Below are 17,370 nucleotides of genomic sequence, written 5' to 3'. Positions count from 1 at the left end.
GCATGCAATATAACTTTTCTTACTTTCAAAACTCAGTGTTCTCTTATCTTTTGCCCATTCTCTGGGTTTCTTGCCTTGGAATGAAATTCTCCTTAAACTTGCTATATGGCCATTGTCAGTAGGTAAAATACCTCTCAGGATGCTCTGAATCTTTAGAACTTAGATATTATCACTATAAAAATAATTCTGCCATTTGTCTGTAGTTCAATAGTGTATCAATTCATCTCTCCTTTTTTCATAAATGCTAAACCAATATTCTTTCTTATTTTTATTTTTTGGCATGTCAAACAAGTCTGTAATTTTTCTTTTATTTTCAGTGCGGTTATTAATGTCTGTAATTTTTTTAAAAAATTTTATTGAATCACTGTGAGATAGTTACAAGTTTTCATGTTTGGGTTACAATCACACAATGATCAAACACCCATTCCTCCACCAGTGCACATTCCCCACCACCAATATCCCCGATATACCTTCCCCTTTCCCACCCTCCCCCTGCCTCCATGGCAGACGTGATTCCCCACACTCTCTCTCTACTTTTGAGCATTATGGTTTGCAATACAGGCACTGAGAGGTCATCATGTTTGGTCTTTTATCCACTTTCTGCACACATCTCCCATCGCGACCGATTCCTCCAGCCATCTTTTTCTTAGCTATCAAAAAAATGTATTTCAGAAAATGGCAAGCATATAATGTCACTGTCACTGTCACTGTCCTCCCATTGTTCATCAATTTGCTAGAGCGGGCCCAGTAACATGTCTATTTTGAGACTTGTTACTGTGTTGGGCTGTTTGGCATATTGAATACGTCACGGGTAGCAAAGCAGATAATAGGTAGGCACCAGATGACAAACGCTATTAGATAGCTTTGCTATAGATTTTGCACTTTATTCTGAATCCACTAGGAACCATCTGTATAACTCAACCGGGGGTAGGGAGGAGGAGATTGTATGAAATAATCTGTATTCTGTAAAAATCCACTCAGCATCAGTTGCATTATTTGGGAAAGATTAGGCATGGAAGTCTTACATAATTATTGCAGGAACTCTGATAATAAATGATAGCGCCCCCGATACATAAAGTATCTTGGCAATAATCATCAAGACTTGTTAAGAGCACTAGAAGAAAGCCAAACGATATTTTTAATGGATGAATTCATATAGTGACACACTAAATCATTAAAAAATCTTCTTTACCAAAAAAAATTAGTCATATATTGTATGCTCCCTAACATGATTAAATAAAAGCCATCTGTGGAAATTTCTTTTTGTGCAATGTCAGGAATTAAATGCAATGTCTTACACTAGTAAATAATGTACACAGAGCTACACTCCCAGTCCCTCCTTTCAAAAATTCTTATCAAACTTCTAGAATTTTTTAATCAATTTTTAGTAAATATGAGTTTATAGAAAATAGAAAGATAGTGAAAGATCTTTAAGGTCACCATGTGGATGCAATCAGAAAGATCCACAATATGAAAGAGAAAAATGACCTGATTTATCCATCAAAAAAAATGGAAAGAAAACAACAACAAAAACCCACTAAAGTTAGTGGAATCAAAATGTCTTATCAATCAGATGCAGTATGTGGTTTGTAATTTCTAATTTGGAACAATATATTTTGAAAAAAGAGACTGAGACAGCCAAGAAAATATAAATATTTACTGGATACATGAATATATTATCAAAAAGCTATTAGTTTTTTATGGTAAAGTTTCAGTGTCTGTGTTTCAAAATATTTTTTCCTTTTAGAAATGCATACTAACGAACTTGCCGATTAAACGATATGACATCTGGAATTTATTTTAAAATAATCTTATTTGGCAAATAATAAGCAGGAGGCATACAGATGAAGCAGATTAGCTAGATATTGGTCATTGTTGAAGTTCAGTGACAGGTAATTTTGCTGTGGCTTCTAAAAAAATGTCTTTACTGGAGTATTTGTCATGATAAAGTGAAAGAGATGAGAAAAAAGAAAAAAATATGTCTGAGCAATATCAAAGAGATAGGATGGGACATGAAGGGCAATTGGCGCTTAGAAGTTGAATGTTCTATTCATCAAGAGAAGTATAAGTGAAGGAACATACTTAGGGGTTAAGATAAATCATTTGTTTAGGAGCATCTTGGGCTAGGAATGCTAGGTGGATAGCTACGTGGAAATGTTTGGCAGACATATGAATCCAAGAAGATCAAGGGTAGGTATAAATCTAGGCTATAAAAACATGTCAAGGGATGTAGAGAGGAAGTCAAGAATGAGAAGGAATATCCAGATACATAAACTGACAGACATTTGCTACTGCAGTCACTGAAACAAGGTGAGACAGTTTTAGAGAAAGTAATTGACCAAGATGCATTAAAGAATTAGCTGTTCAATTGGTAGGGGGAGTAATTCTTAACTTGAGTCACTAAGAGTAACTGATACTAGTTGAAGATTATTAACAGCATACGAATAAATCTCCTCTAATCCAGTGGATTCTCTAGAACAAGTGTCTACCCATTGAAGGGGGGTCTACTCTGGAGCACAGAAAAGAACAGGAGGGAGTTTAGCAATGATTGTACAGTTTCATTGCCTTCATTCCACAGTTGTAGGAAGTAAAAAGCAAGTGAAACTCAATGACACGGAATTGGAAAAGATGCACAGCCCAGAATACACTACAGGGTGAGACTGCCATCCAAGTGGGCGCCATTCTGTATTTCAGAATGTGGGGAGGATGGAGGGGTTACAAATTCAAGGGTACAGATGCAGTGGGTAACAGAGTACAGCGAAGGGCTGAAACAGAAGTGTCTATTGAAACCCTGTGGCTGCTTTTTCCCTCCTTATATTCCAAATACACAGCAACCAGGTGTTACCCTCCAGGCCAATTTTTTTTTAAATGTGGAAGAAGGGTGTTTTGTGTGTTTTCTAAATAAATTTAACATAGTGAGTAGCATAAACAAAAGAAGTAACTGTTGCCATTGGAGCATGAGAAAAAAGAATTCAGAGTCCTGATTGCCCAGGGTAATAGCTGAGCAGGGAAGAAGGACTGGGCATGGCTCTGGAGACAAAGGATGGTGGGGAGGATGGGAAGGGCTGCTACACCCTAAGAAATGAAGTTGGGATCCCAATTCATAGCGAAGACAAAATACTGAAACAATGGCTTGCCCGCTACTTTGAGAGAGAAGTATACATTCCATGAAGCTATAAGTAGAATGACATGAACAGAGACTCACAATAAAAAACTGAAATAAATTCCCCATGAGCTGAGTAAATGGGCCTAAATTATTTTTTCTTAGATTTTTATTAGTGAGACACCATGAGGTACAGTTGTAGATTTACAATTTTTTTTCCTTTGGCCCTGTTTTTATTTTATGGAAGATTTTCATTTATATGCATCATTTATAAATATCTATAGAAACACACACACATTGAGCATTGGAGAGTGAAACTGTCCATTGATAACTACACAGAAAAATAGAATTTTATAGATTTACAAATTTTTGTGCTTGGGTTTCAGTTATACAGTGATCGAATACCCATCCCTCCACCAGTGCCCATTCTCCACCACCACCACCAGTCCCAGTATCCCTCCCACCCCCAATCTCCCCCATCCCACCCTACCTTTGTGGCAGGGCATTCAATGGGCCTAAATTTTTAAAGAAATCGAATTGGTTATTAAAATCATTCACACACATGTACCTGAGAGAGACATCTGCTTCTAGCCACGACAAATAGGGACCATATTTATTTCCACACAGGAAACAAGGAAAAGTTAATATTATGTTTGACAATGAGAACTAACAAACTGGACATGACATCCAAACTCTGCACATCTTTTAAATATTCCAAGGGTGTTCGGCCCCCAGAGAGGAGAGACCAGGGGAACTCTGTCATTACCCCAGTTTTTTGCCCGTTCTGGTGCAAGAAAGAGGAATTTAACTCGGAGTTGAAGAGAGGTACTTGGAGTTTGCAGATGCTAAGAGCTGAAGTTCAAAAAGCAAAGTTCTGAAAAGGGAACAGCTGCGCAGAGAAAAGAATCTGTGGAAATCCAAAGCGGACGTGCCTCAGGTTTTCATATTTAGAAGCCTATGCCAATGGAGAAATTGCCTGAGGAAAAAAAAAGAACCACTTAAAAGGAGTAGACACCCAGAACCCAGATAGGTTCAAGAAAGGTTCACATCTTTGAAAGTCAGAAGGAAATCTCTCAATTCAAGGAAAATTGGGTAGAGCACTGACAATGATAACACCTAAATGGTGGAGAAATACAGCCTTAGATTAAAAATCACTGACAATGATAACACCTAAATGGTGGAGAAATACAGCCTTAGGTTAAAAATGGTTTTCTCGTATTAAGTTTTAGCAGCAGGATTGAGAAGATCAAGCTATTACCAAGCAATGTAACTGCACTTTAGAGCGAAGCCCAAAATATTTATCAGAATAGAATATTAAGCATTAACAAGGTAAGCATCAATTTTGGAAATTAAAGAAAGGTAATATAAGCTACAATAAAAATAAAAATCAATGACTAGAAATAATTCCAAAAGGGACACAGATGATAGAACTGTCAAACAAGGGCATTAAAAACATTTATTATGGGGGCTGGAGCAATAGCACAGCAGGTAGGGCTTTTGCTTTGCAGGCAGCCGGCCTGGGTTCAATTCCCACCATCTCATATGGTTCCCCTGTCCAGCACCTCCAGGAGTAATTCCTGAGTGAAGAGCCAGGAGTAACCCCTGTGCATAACCAGGTGTGACCCAAAAAGCAAAAATATATATATATATTATAACTGATACCTCAGGAGCTGATGTGTGGAGTGTCAGGTCACTTTAAATCTCCGCCCATGGAACAGATAGCCAATCAGAACATAGAATGGGTTGACTGGGGTGGAATTAAGCAGCAGGTAAAAGGGGCTTCTCCCCTTCCCCCTGCAACCCAGCAAGTGATCTTTGGATGCTCTCCTCTCTCCCTGGATCATGTGGGGCAGCGCACCCATACCCAGTACCAGTTCCAGAACAGACAGGGGCGGGTACGGGCAGGACTCAGATGCCCAGGATAACTGAGTTATTACAGGCGGGGTTCAGTCACCTACGTATAGTGACAAAGTACCGAGAACGGAGTCGTCATATAGTAAATATGGTGCTTGCCTTGTAAGTGGTTGACCTGGGTACTGCCTCCGGCACTGCCTATGATTACTCCAGCACCACCAGGAATAATCCCTGAGCACAGGCTCAGGAGGAGAGCCTGAGCACAGCAGGGTATGTTACTCCCCGCAAGAAAACCCTGGTATGAGATAACCAGTTGATCAGACATTACAGAATTAAATAATAAAGATATAGAAATCATCTAAAATGAATGAATAAAGTAGAAGGGGATTAATGAAGAAAGCTTCTGTGAGCTGTGAGACACTTGAGTTGAATTAATATAATTGCCATCCTCCAAGTAAAATATTGAAAATATACGGCCAAAAATTTTCCAATTTTTATTAAATATTTAACCACAGATCCAAGAAGCCAAAACAAATTTCAAGCACAAAAATAAAAAGATACTGTAAACTATTCCAAAGGTATGTTAGAATTAAATGGCTTAAATCCACTGATAAGGGGAAATATGACAAGTAATAAGGCACATTATATACAAAGGGTAAAAATAAGAATGAGAAGAAATTCTTGTTGGAAAAGTAAAGAGAGTGGAACAACATCTTCAGAGAACTAAAGGGAAAACTCTGTCAACATAAACTTCTATACCCAGCAAAAATGTCATATATATATATATACATACATATACATAAAGGGCAAAACTTTACGCAGAAGAGAAATCATACAAGAGATAGGGCCAGAGAAATGGTATGGCAGGTAAGGCATTTGTCTTGTACAGGCCAACCTGGGGTCAATTGTGATACTATATATAGTTTCCCAAAAATCACCTAGAGTGAATCCTGCACACAGAGTGAGTCCTGCACACACAGGTCAGAAGTCCTGAATACTGCCAGGCATGGCAAAAAAAAGAGTAATAATAACAAAAATATTATACAAGAAAGAAATTAAGAGCCATAGAAATGGTATCGAAAAGACTTTAATTCTTATTTTTCACCTCTGCAAAATATAAGCATGTACCTAGAAAAAAGTAATAATACATACTAAGTCTTATTGTTTACATCTGAGAAATTCTAGGAGGAGTAAATGAGAGAATATTAAGATTGCTAAATTATACAAGTGAAATAATATTAATGGAATAAATGAAAGATTACAAACTCAAGTAGAATTAATCAAAATCAAATTGCTATAGCTAACAAGTCAGTAGCATAAAAATAAAAATACTGTTTTAAAAGGAATTAAAGAATAGATGCGATAAATATAAAGCAAATAGTAAATGATATATTTTGAAAGTCCTGTGATTCAAAAAATCATAGAGAGAAATATATAATCATGGAGAGAAATATAGATAGATAGATAGATAGATAGATAGGTAGATACCTCTCGGAGAGCCCGGCAAGCTAATAAGAATATCCCGCCTGCACGGGCAAAGCCTGGCAAGCTCCCCATGGCATATTCGATATGCCAAAAACAGTAATGATGGTCTCATTTCCCTGTCCCTGAAAGAGTCTCCAAAAATTGGGAAAGACGAGTAAGCAGAGGCTGCAAAAATCTCAGGTCTGGGAGGAACAGAAAGGTTACTGGCACCCGCTGAGTAAATCAATGAGCAACGGGATGACAGTGATACAGTGATGATTCAAGAATCAAATCAAGTGTAAAGCATCTAAGCACCTCAATTAAAAGTCATAAGTTATAATCTATCATCAGGGAAATGCACATTAAAACAATTATACATCAATTTACATCAATGAGATTGGCACACATCAAAAAGAACAAAACCCAGCAGTGATTGTTGGTGGTGATATGGAGAAAAAGGAACCCTCATTCACTGCTAGTGGGAATGTGAATTAGTTCAACCCTTTTAGTAAAACATATGAACACTTGTCTAAGAAGTGAAAATTGAGCTATCAAACAATCCAACGAGCCTCAAAAATATCCTGAAAAAGAAACTGCGCTTCTATGTTCATTGAAGTACTATTCATAATAGTTAAATTCTGAAAATAAGTAAAGTATCCAAGAACAAATGGCTGGATAAAGAGATACACGTACTTATAAACTCAATGTTATATTAAAAATATGTATATATAATGGAATACTACTCTGCTATAAAAAATGAAATCATAAAATTTCCCATTACACAGTTGGATCTGGAGACAATCATGCCAAGAGAAGTTAGTCATAAGAAGGTCAAACACAGAATGGTATCTCTCATATGTGGGATATACTGAAACCTAATAAGGGAATAATAACAAATGCTCAAATACAGCAAAGCCAGAGAAAAGGTCTACAGAATTAAGCTTGCTCGGGCAGGAGAACAGGATTGGGATAAGAGGATTGGATGAGGGAGTGACCCAGAAACAATGGTAGAGGGAAGTGGAGTCTGGGGGCTGTAGAGTGTGGTATTTGAATGCTCTATGTATGAAACCCTATCATGAACAGAATTGTAGATCCTGGTGCTTAGATTTTGTTTTAAAAATCATATGTCGACAAACTGACCCCAAGATGAGTAAAAGCTCATTATTTACTGCCTACAATAAATACAATTTAATTATTGTCATATGACAGTGGATGCACTCTGAGAAATGCATTGTGAGAAACGCAAAGTGATTTCATCCTTATGCCAATATCAGACTGTGCTTGTAACAATATAGATGGTTCAGAAGACTGAGAGACAGCACAGGGATTAAAGGACATGCCTTGAACTCCATGAGCCTGGATTGAATCCCCAACTGATCCCCTGAGTGAGGTGTGGGCCTGGAGACTCCTAGGCACAGCCAGGTGGTCCTGCAGTGCTGGGCACTCCAGGGATCCTTGGGCCCCTGCACTGAATTGCTGGCCTGGTTGGCAGAGCATACCCAGTGTGGTCTCACGGACCCCGGGACACCACTTGGGAAGTGCATCCCCCCATAAGAAAACAAACCAATATGGCACAACCTACTATAGATGCAGACTTCGGGATTAGCTATATGGACCTCTGACCTCTACCGGATATGTGGTAAATCATTGATGGAAATGTGATTACACGGTTCAGGGCTTGTAAAGAGGAACAAGTGAGAAAGGTAAAGAGTTGAAACATATCTTAACACACACCAAAAGAGGGAGTGGATAAATTCATAGCAAAGTTGAGTTTAAAGAAAAATTATTATTAAAGATAAAGAGGTCTTCATAATGACAAAGAATCATCAAGAATCCTAAATGTTGATGGATCCACTTTAAAAAGTTACAAAATATATGAAACATAAACTGATATCTCTGCAAAAAAATTACAAAGCCCAAAAGTTTAAATCCCATCTAGATATGTGACCATTCCACCTTTCGATAATTCACTGAACAAAGTAGGAAATCACTAAGGAAAAAGAAGATTTGAACATAGAAAAAAATCAACCTACATGATCATCCAGCAACAGTAAATGCACATTTTCCAATTCAATACAAAATTATTGCTCAAACATATTCTGACTATAAAATGCCTCATAAAATGAAAATGCTTCAATCCTTACGAATTACATTTTCTGACTACAATTGAATTTAGTTCAATTTTTTTAAAAGCTTCTCAACTACCTAGAAGCTAAATAAAACACTTAAATAACCTATCACTCAAAGAAAAGCTCAAAGGGGAAAATTGGGAAGCATTTTGTGCTTAATGAAACTGAGTACATAACATTTCAGAATCTCAGGGATGCAGCTAAAGTTGTACTATGGGGAGAAATATGGGCTTTGAAGTGCCTCCGTTAGATAATGAGAGTTCCCAAGTTAATGACCTTAGGTTCCAATGAAAGAAATGAGCAAAACCAGAGTAAATGAAAGTCAAAGTAAGCAGAAGAGAGTAAACAGTAAGGGTCAGAGGGGAAATCAATTAAATCAAAATAAGCAGAGGAGAAACACAGATGAATAAAGAGCTGCTTCTTTGGAGGGAGAGACAATGACAATTGTCTTTGAAGATCAATCTTGGGTGACATTAATCAAAACATAAGACCCAAACCATCAGTCTAAAAAATGAGAAGTGCCCTGGTACGTGGCCCACAACAGCATCCTCCATGCCACCTCAGAGAATCAGCACCTTGATTTCACCATCTTAAGGGACTCTGCACATACCAGGCAGCTGCCCTGTCTCTCCATCACGTCACTCAGCTCCGAGTTCGGTCACCCCAGACTCTGCTGCCTGACTCCTCAACGGATTGGCCCTATTCCTGCAGTTGGCGCCACCTCCGTGGCCTCCCCTGTGTTTTCCAGTTTTCCCACACCTGTTGGGGCAATTCCACAGATTTTATTTGCTTGGTGTCAATAGCAAATGTCGCCATTTCTCTTCCTGACAAGGCCCCCACAGAGATATGCATTTCCTGGTGTCAAAGCTCAGGTCTAGGAACCTACAAGATCCTGGACAACCCAACCTTGTCACATATTTGGTCATCCTGCCATCCACTCTGCTTCGCATGCACTGGCCTCTGCTACACCTGAATTATTCAGAGCATGCCTGCTTCACCTTGCACTTGGGTCTCTCTCTGATTGCAGACATTTGCCTGCATGCACGGAGTTTGCTACTTCCAATGCTCCACCCATTTTCTGCCCAAGTCTCCGTCCTTCCTCAGAAGACAACTCTTGACAACAGACGTAAATAATCCCACCTCCATCCTTTCTCTAGACTATAAAATCCAGCTCCCAGAAGAGAACAGGGCAGAGTCTCCTGCCCCCGCGCCCGGCTGTCCTCGCCAGGGCCCCTTGGAGGGGAGCGGGTTGAGTTCTCCTCCCCGCCCCGACCAGGACTCTGGCAGCCAAAGACCTCCAGAACCAGTCACCACTGTGCTGAGACCACTCTCTGCACACATGAAGGTACCGGCCGAGGAACAAAGGCATGTGGGTCCCGGGACTGAGATCTCCCAGCCTACTCGGATCAGGTCAGGGTTGAGCATCCTCCACCCAGACCCTCCAAATTCCAGTAGGCGGGGGTCACACCCACCAACTGGCCCCCTGGCGCCATGTAATCCCATCAACGGCCAAGACTCAGAGACTATAAAACCCAGCTCCCGGAAGCGTGCGGCTGCAAATGCGGCCGCGCGACATCTTATTATCTCATTCCTACTTTGGACAAACTGGCAGGCTACCAAATGTAACCCACAGGGCAGAGTCTGGCAAACTCCCCGTGGTGCACCCAATATGCCGAATACCAGTAACAATGATGGGTCTCATTCTCCTAACTCTGAAACAGCCTTGAATATGGCACTTTTTAAAAAAATCTCAGGGCTAGGACGAAGGAGACGTTACTGGGGCCTGCTCGAGGCAATTGACGATTAACAGAATGGTCGTGATTGTGATCGTTTCTCCAAGGTTCCATTTCTCTGCAGAGCTTATGGGTATTAGTGTCACTGCTCTCTGTCTCTACAGCCCAACAGCACCCTAACTCCACAAGAGTTTTGTTCACTGTCAGCACTCAGGGCCCACAGCAAGTACTCACTTTTAAAAGATTAGACCACTAACCCCTCTACAGTTCATTGTTTATTTGTCAGTGTACAATCTTAATCTTCGTGTTCAGATGTGTTTGTATTCCTCAGCTTTGTTGGCTCTTCGCTCATCCTTCTTGGTGGACTCACTTGCCTGCAATGTCTCCCTACATTCCTTAGTAACCATGCACTTTAAGTCACATCTTCTCTTAGAGCAAGTCAATCTTTGTTTGTATAATTAAATTCCTTCCTCACGGTGAATATTTTGAGAGTTTGGTCACCGTATCAAGAGACTGAACTAGAGATTGGGGGGGGGGGGGGCGGGTAAGTGGTGGGAGTTCCAGTGGGGGAAGGAACCGTCCTCAGGGAGTTTACAATCTCATAGATCTTCAACTCCCACAAAGGAAAGCAAAGAGATCACACATAGTATCAGCTAAGTGAGATACAATGTTTATACCTGCCTCTTGGGCTAGAATCATTTCTAGAAAGGAGTAGAATCAGAATTAATCCCAGATTTAAAAAGAAACAAAAGGGTGGGGGGAAACTGTATCTGCAAAGGGTAACAATAAACACATGAATATAACTTCCATTTCCTCGAGTTTCCAGACACTACTGATGTGACCTGTAGGCTCTCTTCACAGACAAGGACTCTACTCTGTGCTTTCTTTATACCTGGCAGATCCAACTCCAAATGCAAATGTGTCTAGATAGATGAAAGGGTGGGGCCACTTTCCAAACATTTTTCTGACTCATCTTCAGGTCTTGACTGAAATATCATCTCCCCAGAGAGACATTTTCTAATCCCTTTATTCTGAAATAAATGTGCTGTGTTCTTCATCTGGGTAGATTTCTTCCCTAGCCCTTACTATAATTTATAATCATAATGTTCTCTGTGCCCTCGCATTTGTCTTTCTTACTAAATTATTAACAGCCTAGATGTGGGGTATTTGTATGATTTTTCCTAATTATACATGTACATAATACTAACACAGTGCTATGCACTAAATACGTTTCTGGGAACAGAATGAAAGAATAACTCAATCTACTTTGATTCATTTCAAAGAGTCAGAATCCATATTCAAAGCTAATTCCAGCACCCAAAGTAGCTTTATTTTAAACATTTACCAAAATCAAAATAGAAGTACCCACCTGTCAAGATTTGCACATATGTACATACACTTATAATTCTTATCAAAGGGGAAATTTGGAAGTTTTGCTTGCTTATGGAATTGATTTCAATGTGGGTCCAATCTTTCCTCTTTTAGAATAAATGAAAAGGATCCTCTTTGAGAATCTTTATCTATCAGAGTAAGGACTATGAAACCCGGGGTAGAATTGCAGTAAGGGAGGGATGATCACAGCTGACTCCTACTCATGGAGGGCACCATGATGCCAGACAGAAAAAGGAGACACGGGGGCCAGACTGATAGCACAGTAGGGAGGATAGTTGACTTGCACGTGGCTGACCCAGGTTCCATCTCTGACATTCCATATGATTCCTTGAGCGCCGCCAGGGGTGATTCCTGAGTGCTGAGCCAAGAATAAACCCTGCGCATCACTGGGTGTGGACCCTCCTCAATGGCCCCCACCAAAAAATTAGAAAATGGAGGCATAGCCTGTGGGTAGACAAGACCACATGACCACAGCTGTGCACGGTGAGTTGAACCTCAAGAGAGTTTCAGCTTCCTTCCTCCTAAATTCGGTAGTGGTGAGGGTAGTGGATAATCTGTGCTGTTCTGTTCTTTGTGGGAAAGTCAGATTTGATTTCTCTGAACGGCAGAGGGGGCTTCCATCTTCTTCTACCACCCGCTGAGGATTTCTCGATGAGAGAGACCACCCTGACAACAGACCAGCACTCCAGGTTCAAGGGTGCAGGAAAGCTCTGAGAACTGCAAGGGCACTTTCAAGATTCAATCTCAGGAAATAAAACTCAGTGCTTGGTTCCTAAAAGAATTCTGTGGTGAATTGGCAGCAGCGAGTGAGGTCTGCGATTTGCCTCTGCAAAGAAACAAATTGGGCGGGAATGAGTTCACTTGGATAACACTGCCTGGTGACTAGAAAACCAACATACAGAACAAGCTCGACTATCTCAGAAGTGACTCCCTTTGCTGGCTTTTATGATTAACAACAGATGGGATCAACTCTACCTCTCATATATCAAGAAAGAACACGTATCTTTCATTTCAGTAATGCTGTAGACACTCTTTCCATCTTGAAACATTGGGTCAGTCATGGGCTATAACAGCTGCATACATTTTTAAGAGCAAAATTAATTTACCCCTAAGCTTCTTGAGTCTTGAAGTCCAAACCAGCGGAAGACCTAGATTCATCACAGGCTGAGAGCTTGAACATAATTTTAAAGGGATCTTTACTTTGGAAAAAAGAACATAAAACTGGTATAAGGGAAGCACACTCTAGCTTGGCATCCCCTGGTTCTGTTTTTTCAACCACCTAATTACCTAATTGGATGAGATTGTTGCAAGTTATTTGGGGAGGGGGCAGATAATAGGTGGGAAAGGGATATCCCTGCACTGTCCATGAAACTAAGTGCCAAATCTTTGTGTCCCTGTAACTCTGTGACTTGTTTTTATTCGTTAGACGTCCTCAAGAGGTAAAACATGTCAGAGAAAATTGGTCAGGGTCAGCAGTAGCGTGTGGGATCACATGAGGTGGGCTCAGGGCTGGACAAAGAGCCCCCAGTTCTTTTCAGTTACTCTAATGGTTCACCTTGGGTGGGAAGGGGAAATCTAGCATCCCTGGTACTTCTCGGGGGCCCAACAGGGGAAAAAAATCTCAACTAGCCTCTATTGGCACTTTAAAAGTCATCCATGAGCCAAGTCTACATCTGGTAAGTGGAGTCACCCATACCTGGGGTGCGTTCCTCCACCGCCCAAAAGGGGAAACTGTCTTACTGTCTTACCTTACCTCCCTTTCCCATTCGAGCCCCCCACCCCCAAACACACACACAGATGCAGCTTCCCATGAACCCCTCGCCAGGAGCACGTGTTGCAGCCACCCCGTGTGCGGCAGGGCAGGGTCTGCGCAGCGCAGCCCGGACTGGGGTAAGGTGACTTATCTCTGCGCGGGTCTGCACGGCCCAGCGCTCCTGGACGCCCTCAAACACCGCCACTAACACCCCCTCCAGAACCAACGCCCGCCACCCAACGCCCCCACCCCACCCCCGTCAGGCGAAGCTCCCTAGGGATTTATTTTTCCTCCCATTTCAAATAAAGTCCGAATTCCGCCGCCAGCTGCTGCTCCTCTCGGCCACCTGGGCCGAGGAACCCCAGTTCCTGCGTCCCGGGGGGTGCAAGGGGGCGGGCTTCTGAGGCACAGGTGGGGTCCAGCCAGCTCTGCGGGGAGCCCTGCACCCCGACGCCGCCGGGATGGAAACGTGGACTAGCGGCGGTCTCCGAGCCACCGGGGCAACTCGAGCAAGCGCGCAACTCGCACCTTCTGGGGGTGCCTCCCACACAGCACCGTGCGCCCCCCAAATCAGGCTTCCAGGCAGGACCTTTCCGGACAGCAGCGGCCGGGCGTGGAGGACCGGTCCGGGGACGAAAGGGAGTCGGTGGTGGCCGGGAAAGGGCAAAGGGCTGTGGCCTCCTCCACCCGCACCCCGTGCGCTCCTCCTCCTTCGGGGGTGTGCGGGGGCGCGGGCCGGGCGGGCGTGGGAAGACGCTCCCGCGCGCCCCTCGGACTCACTTTTGCTCTCCTCGTCTCCCAGAGGGGGCTCAGTGAGACACCGAAGGGGGCGTCTCCGGGTCTCGCAGAAGCCCCCAGCCCACCCCACCCGGTCCCCTCCGGGCCAGGCGGGCGCCGCAGGGCCGCGCGCCCTCGAAGCCTCCTCCCCGATCGGAGCCCGGCGGGGCCTCCCCCGCGGCCGCCCCGCCCCGGTGCCGCGAGTTGGGGGGGTAGGGGGGGGGCCGGGCCGCGCTCGCCCCGGAGCCGCCCCCTCCCCTCCCCCCAGGCCGGGCGGGGGCGCGGGAGCCGCGGTGACGTCAAGGGGCGCGCGGTGGCAGCACCTCCCCGCGCGCTGGTTAAAAAGAAGAAGAAAAGAGGGAGCGAAACATGAGAGGCTGGGTGAGAAGCTGCAGCCGCCGGCAGAGGAGACCTCAGCATCCTCCCGAGCACCGCCGCCGCCGCCGCCGCCGCCGCTCCGGGTCCGGCTACCGTGTCACCTAAGCCAGCCCCGCGCCACCGCCAGGGCGTCCTCCGGGCCCGGCCGCGCCTCTGCTTCCTCGCTCGCTCGTCCGCTTCCAACTCCGCTCACCTCCCCGCGGCCACCGCCGCGCGCGCCCCGCAGCCCACTGACACGGGCCCCGCTGCAGACAGTGTCCCCAGCCCCCCACGCCAGTCCTGTCCCCCGCCCCGGACTTCCCTCCCCCCCCCCCCCCACCACCACCCCGAAAGCACCGGAGCCCACGCCCGGCCGCGGCTGCAAACTTGCAGCGCTCCCCAGCTCGGCGCCGCCGCCAACGCCTCCCCCTCTGCGTCCCCGAGGGTCCCGCCGGGGTTGCGCCCCGAGCTTCCCCCCACCCTAGCCCCGACCAAGTGAACCCCCAGCCCCGGCCCGCAACCCCCGGGAGCCCCGAGCCAGCCTTCCCGGACGACGATGCTGAAGATGCTGTCCTTCAAGCTGCTGCTGCTGGCCGTGGCGCTGGGCTTCTTCGAGGGAGATGCTAAGTTTGGGGAGCGAGGCGAGGCGAGCGCGGCGCGGAGGAGAAGGTGCCTGAACGGGAACCCCCCGAGGCGCCTGAAGAGGCGAGACCGGCGGCTCCTGTCCCAGCTGGAGGTGCTGAGCGGAGGGGAGGTGCTGTGCGGGGGCTTCTACCCGCGACTGTCCTGCTGCCCGCGGAGTGACAGCCCGGGGCTGGGCCGCCAGGATCAGCAGCAGGTAGGAGCTCGCCGGGTGGGGGGTGGCCCGCGGCCGCATGCGTGCGCGCGCCGGGGGTGCCCCGAGCCGGGTGAAAACTGGAGTAACTTTTTTTTTCCCCTTTCTTTTTCTTTCTTTCATTATTATTTTTTTTTCTATTGCTAATTTGGCGCCAGGACCGGCGTGATTTTCGGGTGATGGGGGTCCCGGGGGTGGGGTTGGGAGTGGAGTGCACCGATGTGCAAAGCTGCCTGTGCTGGAGAAGAAGGGATGGATGCCCGGGTGGTACCAGCGGCCCCCGGTCCCGGCCCCGGGCACAGATCCGAAAATTTGCATCGCGACTCGCGGCGGGTGTGGGATCGCAGCGGGCGCTGGCCGCGGTGAAACTGTAAATTAAGGTGGCTGTGGTTTCCGGTTTGTTTTTCTAGGGTGAAAAAAGATCGGAGCCGGGTGCTCCACGTGCTTGCTCCGGGAGAGGGTTGAGCTGTAAAGGATGTTGAAGCTTGCTTGGTTTATGAGCCCCAGCCCCGTGGGGGGCCGACAGCGGGGGTGTCTTGCGTTACAGTCGTTTACCAGAGCAAAGGGACTCCCGCTACTCGGGTTTAGAAACCCCCCCCCCCCAAACCGGCGACGGATTTTGCTGGGACGTTATTTCTCCGTGCAAACTGCGCTGGTTCTCGGTCTCCGAGATATTTTGTAACCTTCTGCAGCCAGGGTTTCGAGCGTACTTAGTTGTCTAGGAAGAACTTTTCTAGAAACTGGCTTTAGGGCTAATGACATTTACTTCTTCCTTGTGCGCGTCTAAACTGCTACGAAAAGTGTTGGTTGAATGGAAGGACGTGTTGAATTTGGGAGTTTGCAACATCTTTCTTGCCGGGGGATATACCAAGGCACGCTGTCTCCTCCAGTCCCGGCAAAGACTGGGGGTTCAGGTCATTAACAATCCTTGCACGTGAAATAAACAATCAGGTGTCTTTGCTCCCCCCCCCTCCCCCGCCCGCCCGCCCCCTTCTCCGTTTTAGGTTTAATTAAGAATTCCTCTGTTACAACACTGCAGTTGTCAAGGTCTGAGACTCTTGGAAAACTTGTGCTTCAGTCTTGCTGGCCCAGGCATAATAAAAAAAATACCCAGGCTGAATCTAATTTTTATGCTCAGTTCACGGTAGATTTCCCTCTATTCTCATGTAAACAGCTCCTACGAATCAACATATGTGTCTGGGTGGTATCTCTCACTTTGTTTTGTAACAAAAAGCCATATTGCATCATTTAATTTGCTCAAGTCATGCAAATAGGAAAAAATCAATAGGACAAAAAGGGGTCGACTTATCCTCCTCCGCACTAAACTGCTGCCCACACACGGAGTCCTGTTGCTTATGGCAAAAGAATAACAACAACACCATTGTGCTTGTTAGTTGGTTCACTAATGGGTGAAACTAGAGAACATCATTCTCTTTCAGTCCCCAGCTCTGTCCAAATGTTCATGCCTTTTGAGGGAGCATTTGTCCAACTCCCTCGATTCCCAGATGAGTGAGAACTGTCTTGGTGCAGGTTTTCAGCTGCGCCGCTCTTTATTCTTACCATATGCGGCAGTAGCCTGAGATTCAGAGAACAGATATTCCAGCATTTTATTCCAAACAATGTCATTAAGCTCCCGTGCTATAATTGAATTACATTACCGAAGAGCTACGTTCACCTCCTCGCCAGGGTTATACCGGGACCACCGCCCCCCCCGCCCCCACTCCTTCCACCAAGAACCGGGACCCAGAGAGAGAGAGAGAGAGAGAGAGAGAGAGAGAGAGAGAGAACGAGAACCAGCGAGGTTTAGAAATTTTTTGTCACTGAGTCTTCTGTGTGCGATGCAAACTAGGAGTTTACCAGTCCTATGCAGACGTTTGCAATACTGAACTCTTCCGGGAGCCTGAGGAATGAGAAGTTTGTTCTTAACTAAATAGACTGCGGGTGGCGGGAGAGGTGGCTGGGAGTTAGAAGCC

The 17,370-nt window shown here is 45.1% G+C and overlaps 1 protein-coding gene across 1 annotated transcript in view; it reads left to right on the top strand.

The window, feature by feature from the left end:
* The first annotated feature begins 14,933 nt into the window (after nt 1–14,933).
* The window catches only part of HHIP (hedgehog interacting protein), an 85,725-nt gene continuing 83,288 nt past the window's right edge, over nt 14,934–17,370 (top strand). The window contains exon 1 of the mRNA XM_056119083.1: nt 14,934–15,400. Within this exon, the coding sequence (XP_055975058.1) occupies nt 15,119–15,400 (282 nt within the window). The 5' untranslated portion in view covers nt 14,934–15,118. The remainder of the gene's footprint in view (nt 15,401–17,370) is intronic.

The sequence above is a fragment of the Sorex fumeus genome, unplaced genomic scaffold (genome assembly GCF_029834395.1).
Source record: "Sorex fumeus unplaced genomic scaffold, SorFum_2.1 ptg000039l, whole genome shotgun sequence".
Classification (NCBI taxonomy): domain Eukaryota; kingdom Metazoa; phylum Chordata; class Mammalia; order Eulipotyphla; family Soricidae; genus Sorex; species Sorex fumeus.
This window is presented reverse-complemented; position numbering and strand designations above follow the sequence as displayed.